Source organism: Anticarsia gemmatalis, chromosome 20, assembly GCF_050436995.1.
Source record: "Anticarsia gemmatalis isolate Benzon Research Colony breed Stoneville strain chromosome 20, ilAntGemm2 primary, whole genome shotgun sequence".
NCBI lineage: Eukaryota > Metazoa > Arthropoda > Insecta > Lepidoptera > Erebidae > Anticarsia > Anticarsia gemmatalis.
In genome coordinates this window covers 8,310,156-8,322,973 of record NC_134764.1, presented here as the reverse complement: position 1 = coordinate 8,322,973, position 12,818 = coordinate 8,310,156, and the positions used below count along the sequence as shown (strand labels likewise).

At 36.1% G+C, this 12,818-nt stretch overlaps 1 protein-coding gene across 2 annotated transcripts in view; it reads left to right on the top strand.

Moving 5' to 3' along the window:
- Nucleotides 1-2,121: 2,121 nt before the first annotated feature.
- The window catches only part of LOC142981421 (Fanconi anemia group J protein homolog), a 61,057-nt gene continuing 50,360 nt past the window's right edge, over nt 2,122-12,818 (top strand). For both annotated transcript variants that reach the window (XM_076127331.1, XM_076127330.1), the window contains exons 1-2: nt 2,122-2,722; nt 2,937-3,048. In XM_076127331.1, the coding sequence (XP_075983446.1) occupies nt 2,339-2,722; nt 2,937-3,048 (496 nt within the window). In that variant the 5' untranslated portion in view covers nt 2,122-2,338. The remainder of the gene's footprint in view (nt 2,723-2,936; nt 3,049-12,818) is intronic.

Genomic DNA, 12,818 nt, shown 5'->3' with positions numbered 1-12,818 from the left:
ATGTATAGTACAAGCACTCTTGTAATTTTGATCAATTCACTTAACAAGTAGGTAGGTAATTGTCATCTTTAATCTTTACAAAGAGGAGCTCGTGGCTTAGTTAACAACAGCCGCACGGATCGATCTCTGAGGTTAAGCTACGCTTGCCGAGGTTGTTCCGTGGATGGGTGACCATCTTATACATATCGAGTTCCTCCGTGTTTCGGAAGGCACGTTAAATTGTGGGTCCCGGCTGTCATTTTCGAAGATCTTTGACAGTCGTTAACAGTAGTCAGAAGCTTGAAAGTCTGACAACCAGTCTTACCGAAGGGTATCGTGTTAATACCTAAGTAATTGGGTTGTGGAGGTCAGATAGGCAGTCGCTCCATGTAAAACACTGGTATCCAGCTGCATCCGGTGAGACTGGAAGCCGACTCCAACATAGTTTGGAACAAAGGCTAAGCGAATATATAATCTTTACAAAGTGCAATATGTTACACATTTCTCCATTATCGCCCTACGTTTTACTGTTCTTGATAAACTCTAAAAGTAGGTACCCTAATCAATAGGTAGGCACTGTAGGCAGCACGGTATATACCTACATGTTTTCTTAATATTTTCGATTTCATCAATAAATAAGTACATAAACTCAGTTAGAATTAAAGTTTTCCAAATATTTCCTAGGTACCTATGAAAGATATAGATAATATTGATAATTAGTTGAAAATTTCATTGTAATGTTGCTATTACCTACCATTATTTAGTAACACATATCGCAGTTTGGGTCCGGGCAGAACATTGTCATAGAGTTCTCCAAGAAGAATACATAAGTTTTTTTTTTAATTTAATCTCACTTGTAAGTATTAATTACTCTTTTTCAGTAAATCTTCTTAAAAATATACCAAGCTTTGTACAGGCCACAGGTACAGGCCACTTCCGAAAAAACCGTGGAAATATGAAGAAAAAACAAAACTTGTAATTTGTCAGAAACATTTCATCCTTTCACCAATTTATACAAAATTATTAAAAGTAAAAAAAATATTAAACAAAAAATTATAAAAATGTGCTGGTTGGGTTGGGCAGTAGCACTTTCTTTGATGTCATTCATTTTTAACACACCAAAAGAATGAGGAGACTAAGTTAAAATAAAAAAAAGAAGAGAAAGAAATGTTCCTACTGTCAAAAAAATACTAATTTATTCGAACTAAGTAAGTATACTTACCTGATTACTTATATTACTGAATCAAGGCAAGTAGCATGTTACTTTTGTTAGAGAGTCAGTTTGTTATGAGGCGAAATTTTTTTTTTTTTTTAAATACAAATTCGTAGGTATAGCAAAAATTCTGTATTATAGAACCATACCTACATTATTTCGGGCGATATTGGTAAATCTTGAGATTAAATGCGCTTTGGGTTTGTACAGTAATGTAATTACTACATAATATACATAATATAATATGTATGGAGATAAGTGTAAATTTCATAATAGTATCAATGATCTACGAGAGCCCTGGTGATTATAAATGTGAGCTTTAATAAAAAAATTAAATTCAACCAAACCCGTTTTTTATTCCAGGTAATCGACCATCAACAACTGCATGAAAAAAAATGAATAACACAAAATATTGGTCAGTAGTAAGACCAATGCGAAAAAATATATATTTGAAGTAACAGTTTATCGTAATGTTTGTGCTAATAAAACTTGTACAAGTGTTTGTTTTCGTAAATAATATGTATTCTAGTAAATAGCATTGTTTTATTAAATTTAAGTCGTTGAACAAAACATTTATATGATCTTCTTACCAACTTATGGCCGTCGTAAGACTTACTCCGGGTCATTTATTATGCATAATTTCGTGCAAATCGTTTGGCTGTTTTTACGAAAAAACGGAACAAACATACAAACGAAGTCGGTTCGGTACATTTTCTTGAAGCCGGGACGCGGAGAGCTGTCAAATCAACAAACAGAACCAGAATCCGCCACAGCAAGTTTAGTGTCAAAAATAATAATCGATCTCTCTTTTTTTGGCGTTGTGAAACGGTATATTTATCCCACTCTAACCTCAAAACATGCTTAAAAAAGCTCGCCGAGTCTATGGATCTTGACACGCTGTCATTTTGACATTGACAATTTATGAATACTCTCAGCTGTTATCATCGGTTTTATTTTTATACAAGACATGTTAGAATTTCCTGTTTGTGCATGTTTGATATGTATGAAACCAAGAAGACCGAACTGCAATTAAAACAAAAGCAGTAATCTTAGTGAATTATCAGTGCCGAGTCGGGAACAGCAGTGAATTTGTAAAGCGCGGGAACGCAGTATCTGTTTGTTTTGGTAGTGTTTTAAATCATAATAATGGAATGTTACGAGATATCTGACGATGATGATAGTTTTAACGTGTCTGAGTGTTCTGTAACAGCGTTGAAAGGTCCCAAAAACGAGGTAATAGCATTAAGTAGTGACGATGACTCTGAGGAAGCGAAAGAACTGAACCTTAAAGATTTACCTGAAGTAATTGTTAAAAAACAAGCTATAAACGCCTTATTTGCTCCTAAAGACACGCTCAAAGAAGATGAAAAAATTAAAAATGTTAAGAAGAAAGATATATTTGAAGAAAACAATGGTAAAACTGCAGAAGTGGAAACCAAACCTTCGCCTAGTAGAGAGATGTACTTTGCCGGTGTTAAAGTTACCTTACCAGTGTCTCCATATCCAAGTCAAAAGAGTCTTTTGTCTACGGTAAGAAAAAAAATACAATTTAAACAGATTTTTTTACAGTACCTAGTCATTTTTAAACAGTATTTATTTTCAAAACTATTTCCATAAATTTGAAAATAACTATAATTTGTCGCCATTACAAAGATATTGTAATAAGTAAGCTCTTTTTATTTCAAGTACGCATACAACTTAACTTCTGTGAACAGTTGATAACGTAGTACCATATGTCCCACAGATGATAAAAGGTCTGAAAAAGGCAGAGAACTGTATACTAGAGTCTCCTACGGGTTCTGGCAAGACACTGGCACTACTATGCGGAGCTCTCGCTTGGCAACAAGCAGAACATAGTAAGTTTGAAATATTATTTTTTAGATTTAAACTATTATGCAGACCTTAGCGTTATAACTGGCAGTCTTGTATGAATATAAATGAAGAAGTTTTTATAGAAATCATAGTATGCAGGTTGTGGTCTGTCTGCCCTGAGACAAGGTGTGATTAGATATACTTATGTATTTATTTCTATGAATTTCAAGCTATGTTAGTTTACACAATTACATAAATTTTTATCTGACTTTGTAGTTTCCTGTTCTACAAAGCAGATAATCTAAAGGACTCTTATTCACTATGCCTAACGCATTATTGTGACTTAGACTTATCTAGAACGAATTAGTTGCATCGGAGAAGTTTAAAAACGACACCAGCGGTGTGCATTAGATCTTGTGTATATGTCATTTGAATTATGGTGACCTAAGGTCTAACACATCCCTCATCCCCTAAAATTTCACATGCCAATTGCAGACAAGATAGGATGAACTTTCAAGATATGAGACCACTACGTACCCTATTTTGTGTGAATTAAATTTCATTTCATTTCATACATAATCCTTGCCTAGCAGCAGGACTGTCATGGGTTAACACCAGAATACTTTTTTATTAAAATCATAATATATGGATGCATATGATTATCAAGGAGGTAGTTATTGAATGTACCACATGTTTGTATGGTGATCACTGGGTTTTATAATCTGATTGAAATGTATTTAAACCTGCAGAATAATATCTGTTGTATGCCTGTAATTTTAATTTTATTCTGGTATTTAGTATTTGTTCTTAAAGCGACAACAGTAATACATCATCTGTGAAAATTCTATGTGTCTAACTTTCATAGTTCATGAGATACAGTGTGGTTACAGACACCCTTGGTACAGAAACTGTAAGAAGTATATTAAGTTTTATGTTAAGTCAGTCTAGACACAATATACTTAAACATTGTAACAATCAGTTACAAAAACCCTAGATTACTTGGTTGACATAATTTTGCAATTTCTTATGGAATGTTATAATATTGTTAATGATTATCGGTTTACCAAACAATTAACAAGTTACCAAAAGAAAACTATTGCGCTTACAAATCGATTAATAATCGGTGGGTTAAGCTACCCTCGTCGCGGTCATTTTATAGATGGGTGGCCGTTTAGTGTTTTAGTTTAGTGGTATTTGAACTATGCGTCTCCTTGCTTCGGGGCGCAAATGCATCGTAGAAGTGGGTATATTGATAAGTTATCGTTATCGATTATTCGATATCATTGTTCAAGGATTCAACGAGGTGCCGCAATCAGTGTTGCCTGTATCGCGTCGCATATTAATTGTAAAATTTAGCGGGAACTACCTTTAGAACTACATAGATTGGCGGCTTGACAACGAGATTTGCATTTTTCATTGCCGATTACAAGTAAAAAAATGATAAGTTGGTAATCTGACGTCTCATAGAACTGTTGGTTCAAAATCTTTTTATGCGACCAAAACATACGTTTAAGGGTTTTTTTTAATGAATAAGTTCTGTAGGTACCTACTACTAAGTTGTCCATACATATGTAGGAGGTGTGGTAGGCGATCAAAGAACGCCACATAAATGTACGAAACATTATGTCATAACTTGTCTATTAACAACAAAAATCTAAACAACCAATAATACTTAGGTGCTATAGTGCAGAAGTAAACAGCTCGAAACCTACATGGGTAAAACTTTGTGAAATGCACAAATACTTGAAGCGGTTCACGATCGCCCATCATTTGTCGAAATTGTCGACATGACGAAACGATCGCGGAACACCAAATATTTCCGTTTTAAAGCCAAAAGCGACAATTGATCATAAGTGTTCGCGTGTCTTGAAAGCTTGTAGGCTTAGTGCACATAAATCATTGTGCTTACTGTCGCACGACCGTCCCCAACAGCCTAACACGAAAATTGCGCTTCACCAATACTGAATGCATTTGTTGCATGCAATCCTCTACGTTTTTATAGAGGCGGAGCTGACTATTCTTTAAATTCGATGTATTTTACTAAAATATGGCCTTGCTTTTTTGTTTGAATTTAGAAAGCTGTATTATGAGACAATTATACTAGAGATACAAGTGTGTAGTATAAGATGTGCTAAGAACGATAATATACGCGTTATCATTAGGCATTATAAAAAGAGTTTTTAAAGAACCGAATATTATTCGTTCTAGAATATGTATGCAAGTAGGTACAAGACTGCCTCTGTAACGTGGTCGGTTCCGTATCCTACTCCAGATCATGTAGTTAACGGGTTGGGAAAGGCACTATTGTTCTTCTAAATAAAATGTTTCTGAATAGTAGCCCGGATTTTGGTAACATGTTCAATCTATGGCAATAGGCTTCTATTACATGGGGTAACATTGTTGATAGCGAAACGTTGGTGTCTTCCATACACTCTGCATACACCGTCGGCGTCATATTATGTGCTAGCTTTTGCTCGCCAATTCATCCGCGTGGTTTGTGTCAGACAAACACTAGGACAGGATTTTCATCAAAAATTTTCATCCTCCTTGGGCTAGAATTGATCAGAATCCTTTTTTAGCTGATGCCTACGTCATAACATCTACCTGCATGCCAAATTTCAGCCTGATCCGTCCAGTAGTTTGGCCTGTACGTTGATAGATCACTATGTCAGTCAGTCACCCTTGAGTTATACGTATACATGTAGGTTTGTACACTTTGTACTGTGTGCAAATTTCGCTTCACTCTCGTATATTACCGTTCGTTTCGTGAAAATGTTCACGTACCCGCATATCCGTGACGCGGGCACAGTCATTGTAATGCAGTTTTACACCGAAACTTGCGCACACTCGAACTTTGCCATCACTACAATATTTCGTCACGAACCAGCTCGAAGAGTTACGTCATCGGACGTCGGGACTACTTCAACGATATGTTAAGGGTATTTTGTCAATATCAACGCGAAAACCATGTACTTTGAGTACTTACTTCACAGACTATATAGTCTTTATTCGCTAAAACTGCAGTGATAAAGATAGGTATAATAAGTTGGCACCTTCCCCGCGAGTGGTCGAGGTTCAAACCCGAGATAACACTGCAATGACCTTTTGCAGTTTTGTATGAATTAGAAATAATGATCACTTGCCCCAACGGTGATTGAAAACATCGTGCAAATTGTATCAAAATTAATTTTGTAGTTTTTACTTTCGATAGTAATAAACGTCATACGACCATCCTTGTAAATGTCCCTTTATTATAATACCAAATAAATGAATTATGTACAAATATTGACATTGATGTCCGTTTGTGATTGAGGTTCATTACATAAAAACGAGTAGAACACCTCAGTTGTCTGATAAGAGATAAGGACTTGGTTGCGTAAATAAAATATAACAGATTACGTTGTACTTCACAGACTATTGTTTACGTCATGGTGTTACAATATAACACGTTTTTTCTATTAATGGCAACATCTTTTTACTAGTACATTTTTGTAATCTTATGTACCTATAACTTTTGTTCAGTTCGATCCAGAAACTATTACTTAAAACATAGACCTTTGTATCTTCGAGTATTTTGAGCCACCTTGCGTATACATACGTATGTAGGATGTTCTGAGAGTGGACTTGCCTTGCCTTTACTTTGCACATACATACATTAGGCAACCATGTAACTCCCGCGCAGTTGCCCGGTTTCAGTAAAATTTACCAGCAAATAGGTACGCGCCGTGCCTAAAGATCTACGGGTAATTATCTGACGCTAAAGTAACTGTTTTTGTGACACCACTGCCAAATACATTTTATTACAAAAAACTCAATATGTTTACCGCCAAGTAAAATATATTTACCATCTTTATGTTCAATGGCATAAGTACACATATACCCCGGAGAGTGGCAAGTTAATTATTTGAAACAAACTATTTGCGTGTCGAAAAAATACGACACCAGTCCGAAATGTACAAAAGTATATTATATACATGCGAACTAAGACGCTAGCGAAACTAGTTTAATGTGTACGAACAATTTTATTTCTTATTCCATAGGGGTATTAATTTATTGATGTTACATACTCAATGAGTTGTAAGTACTCTCAAGTATTTCGCACCCGCTTGTCAACGGTTTTTGTATCACTCGACTAAGATATTATCATTGAATTGTCCTCGCTATTACAAGCACCATTAATTTTATCATTTATAGTCATCGCATGTTCTTAAATTATTTAATGTAATATTGTTTGAAATGTTAACTAAGCTGCTAAGAAGCGGGTGTCATGCTTCTGCTGATTACCACTTAATTGGTCCTTGTTCGATTTCTGAGACAAATCATATGCAATTATGCCAAGAAATTGAATATTTTCGGACATTTTATTAATCAGATATTAATCCAACGCAAGGTTAATTAACGCAAAAGTGAAAGTTATCACCAGTTATGCAAGTAACCTAACCTTGGTTTATCTACAAATAAAGACGAACGAATAATTCACATTACGACTAATAATTTTCAAACAACATTAGAGTATGATAAAAGTTTGAAACAATCCGGTTGACATTTTAAAAGACGGCCGACAGTCGGTGAGAAACGCCCGACCGCGGGGCATATGGTTTTGGCGGGAGACAACCGCCACCATTTTTGGTCACGAAAATTTCGCGCCCAATTTTCTTCGTGTCAGCATTTTTGACGGCTCAATCGCGAGTTCAGTCTGGAAATCGGAGCACGGAAGTCTATGGGAAAGTTTTGACAGCTCCCTGAATTCGGCGACCTGCTGCTCTATGACAACACGATGAATTATGAATGCCTTTTTTTCTGCAAGGCCTTGATAAAAGTTATATAATTATGCATTTCAGTGATTCAATGTTATCTTTCTTATATAAAAATGTGTTGCTAAGCGCAAAACTCAAGAACGGCTAAACCAATTTCACTAATTATTATTTATTATTATATTAAACGTTAGAACTCACCTCGGTGTCTTAATATAAGTACGACAATATTTTCTTAGTATTTTTTTATATGAAGACCACCGCAATGAAGCGCTCGATGTTTGTCTAAAAAAAGTTAGTATTTCATCAATCACGCCGATGTTTACAGTATTGAGGGAATTTGCTCAACATTCCTCCACCCCTATCGCATTCACTCGACGACACCTAAAAAGCTATCTTAATCCAGAACGCATCAATTACCTCTGCGTCCCGCAAACCGCGCGACTTGACACGACGCCGCCCCTAGACATGTCTTTGAATTTCCTCTCCCCTTCTCCCCTGTCTCCCTTCACTTTTTCCCAGTATTTTTTCGTTCCGCGTAGCTGGCAACCCTTCTGCTAAATTGAATTAGAATTTGGCATCTACGACGCGTTTGCTACCCAACCGTTTTAGACGACAACTATTCTATAAAAATATGTTCAACATAACTTCCAATGATATTCTCAGCAACTCCAAATATGTAAAATTATGAGATTGTTATGTGCATCCTCCACTTTCAATACTCATTTAATATTGCCAAGGAACATAAAGGAACTGTTTTATGACATAATGGCCGCTTCTTGTGGCGCACATGTGATTACATCGTACGTTGGTACTATCCATGCTCAATATGGCAAGTATATTTTTACTTAATCTCGATCTTAACGTCTCGTGCAAACGTCGAGAGAGCTCGTTCTATTCCGGCACACCTCTCGAGCCGCCGCCCGCTTCCATAAATTGGCCTCTGCAGTTGCTTACTCTCAATCTTAATGTCAATTAGCCTAATTTGCATCGCGAACATCCAGGGCTGGTGGGAACCAGACCTTCGGAATGAAAATAAAAAGGTCTTAAAGTTAAACATTATAATTTTCGTACTTTATGGCGTAAATATATGTAGGTGGGTCGTTGTTTAGTTATGCATGCGGGTCGTTCGTTGTCGTGGGCCAGCCCTACGTCCTCGCTCCGGTTTATCACAGCAGCATCGGTTACCTCCCGCGTCGCGTTAATTCCCGGCAAGGGTTGCCGCCGATGTCGTCGCGTCGTAAACTTTATTTACGGCGCCGCCGGCCGATTATTGCCGCGACGTCGCTCTTCGCCGGCTCATTTGCATAGAAAATACGCGGTGGAGCCGATGATCAGTCCCCGCGGTTCGTATATACGTTTCCGGATGCTCGATAGTGCGATAGTTGGGGCGCTTGCTGCCAATTGGAATATTGATTGGCTGCAGTTGTGGAATTAATACGAACAAACGATACGAGTGCCAATTAACTTACTGTTTTAAAGAATATTTCAGTTGCGGTTAACAACGTTATAATATTGGTGGGTGTATCTCGTCACATTAGTCTGTTCGCACGAAACAGAGTATTGTTTACTGTTTTATAGAATAGCAAAAGCGAGGCGTCCCGAGGCTCGCCTTGCATTCTTCCATGTAAGGCGTGTGCAAGCGAGCTGGTTTCACCGCCTGTGATTTATTTATTGACTAACAAAGAAGACCAGAACATTGAGTGTTCTACGTCTTCGAGTCATCTAAAACTTACCTTTAAACTTGTATACTTAAATAAAAATATGAAGATATGTTCGAAATGCAAACCCACACGGAATATTTAATAAGAAATGCTTAGTGACGATAGAGTTTAAGTCAACCAATGACTTTAAACGTATGCAAAATGACATGCAATGCGACTCTGCGAAACAAATCTTCCTTCGTCTGTGTCAAGAAAAACTCGAAACTGAATTAAATCGATTCCAAAGGATAAACCATTTGAAGTAATAAAACAGCTCTATCTGGTCATTCCGTTCGTTTTCTCAGACTACCCACATAATGTAATGGTACGACGCTGTAACATCCCATTACATTGTTGTCGGTGTTAGTCCGTATGCTAATAGAGAATGTCGAAACACAGAGTTTTTCCAACCCAAGCCATATCATGTCCTGACGATAAATATACCTATGGACGATACGCGCGATTTTGATGCGATACTTTAAATAATAATAAACGTATTATTTTTTAGCGTAGCTGTATTTTTTTTTCATGCAAGTAGTGAAAACGCTGAACGAATTTTATGACTTGCGCAGACTTAGGACTTCACCCACTGAAAAATATCTTAATCACGAACAAAATTGACTTCTAATAAGTTTTTTCGATATTCTATACAATAAGAAATGTATTATGAAGAATAAAAATAACACGTCAGGAAATTATTCTTGATTTACACAAGACCTTAGTCATTTTATAGTCGTTTAATGTATGCATTAGGTGACATAAAGCCTGTATGATAATGCCTGTATAAGCGGTTTGAATTTAAAACTAGGTACAAATAAAGCTATTAAAGTAACGATTGTAATATTCCTGCATTCAGTGTCTTATAAGGAGAAGATAGTGGTAGCAGGTGTTAACATTAATCATTACTTATTTTACACGCTTTGAAAAGTACGAACTTTTGAGTTTTTAATTTCTTTCCTTTTTTGATTTTCTCCAACATAACAAGACGTATTTATTCTATACGATTAATCGATTCGTATAGCACATAAAGTTGCCACAAAATTTCTCTAATGATGTGGATCTTTACAACACAGGATTAGATTTGATGGAACGAGATCTTAGAAACATCTACTCAGTCTCATGGCACGAAAGCGTGCACTATCGACAATCGTGTAGTACATGCATAGTTTTATCGCTCACGGAAGTCGGCCCGTGCCGTGACAATAAAAGGGGTAGGCAAATTTTGAATATTTAAACAGTCATTTACTTTGTGAACCGTAGAATAAAAATAAAAATGAACCGATGGTTACGTTCGATAGTATTTTACGTGGCTTCCGTTATATTTTACTTCGACTCCATTCACGATTTATCGATAGCTGTAAAACGTAATCTTTGCGGTGCGATCTTTATCTATTGGTGTGTGGAGCACGCATTTAAATGTACCAAGATTTGTGTAGTACATGTATTGTGGCCGCGGTTGTAACCTACACGATCCTTACAATGACATTTTTTTTTTTATATAATATCAAAATCTGAAGTTTTCTATCCACTCTACATAAAGGTGGAGAAGAGTTGCGTAGACTACACAACTCATTACAATTTTTTTCTTAACTCCATCATGCCATAGATGTTACAAGACATTGTTTTATCTCGGGTTTGCTCACCATCCCCTATCAACATTCAAAACTAACTTTCATACATTCATTTTGTCATTCTGCGGCAAGAGGCTCCTCTCGATACCGTCCATCTTGCTGACGAAGTGCGTGTTAAGAACTCGACGTTCTCTTTAACAAAGGTTTAGGTCTTCTTCATCTTAGACGGATACATCACTTTCCATCAGGAGAGTTACGATCAAATGCAAACATTTTAAACAAGAAACATTTTAATACAGTCAACAAAAGCTCAAGGAAGTTTCAATAATTTCTAATACGCACTAACCTGGAGACAAATATTATAAGTTTATAATAAATAAACAAATCGGTAAACACTTTTAAATAGCCAATAATAACGCATGCCTTATCGCGTGACTTCGCTCATTAAAAAAACTGTTTTCTATAATATAAAAATGAACAGTAAATGTGTTTAAAAATCACCCATTTTGTCTCCTATCTACCCGTGTCGCGTGATTGACGGTAGAACGATATTTTAAAAGAATAACCGTTATCGTGATTCTTAATTTGTTTTTTTTTAATATTCTTTTCGGCTTGTTTAGTTATTACTGGCATATAAGGGAGTTCATTTGAAATATACTATGTTTATTTTATAGATACGAATCGATATGTTCTTTCGATTTAAATAAGTATTTTTTTAGCTAAGGACATCTATATCTTTTTCAATGTCAATGATGATGGTGATTTGAAAGTAACATTGATTAGGACATTCAGAACTTTACAAACTACAACTGTTTTGTTACAGTTTAAGACACAACAGAAGATGTTTATTATACATTTTTCTTCGCTTCTAGAATATTTGCGAATTACAAAATAACATTTTCTTTACAGCAGATTAAAACCTTTAAAAACCTACTCGAAAATACACAAAACAGTACTTATTCTAAACATTACGAACGCATTTGGTTCACATGAAATACATAACAGCCCCGAAACACATTTTCGACCCGACGTATTCGAACCCAACACAAACGCATACAAGGCTCACACCACTGAGCCAGTCTTACTTATAACCACAATATATTATGGAACATTACTCGATTACGTATAATTTATTGCGTGCCGGTTCATATCTAGTCTAACGTAGTCACCATTAAACGAAACAATTTATTACCTTCATTCGTACTTATAACAATTGATGTTACACTAACTATTAGTATTCTAATAACTAGTCCAGTTTCGAGACTACAACGTACTTTACCCGGGTTATTTATAAACGTGCGACCTAAGTAATGTCATAGGACTCTCCCTTGCACTTAGACATTGTCACGTATTTCAATAACTAGTCCAGTTTCGAGACTACAACATATGTATTTTATCCGGTTTATTTATAAACGTGCGAACTACGTCATGTTGTAGGACTCTCCTTTACACATTGTCGCGTTCCTAAGATTCTTTTGATTAGGTATGAAGTAGTCTGTCTTAAAATGTAGTCTTAAATTTTTTTTTAATGTTCGTTTGTCTTTCACGCAAAAACGACTTAAGGGAATTAGACAACAATCAGCTCAGACGTCAGAATTATACATAGGCGCTTTTCTTCTAAAATGAAATCCTTTTTGAACCGAAATTTAAGCCTTTAAATTTAAACTTTCTTCTCCCAAGCTATGTAAAGTGCTGAAATCGCACTTAGCGTGGTGGATCCAAAGCCTAGCCTCTCTTTTATTCTGAGAAAAGACCCTTGCCCAGCAGTGGGACAGTACAACATGAT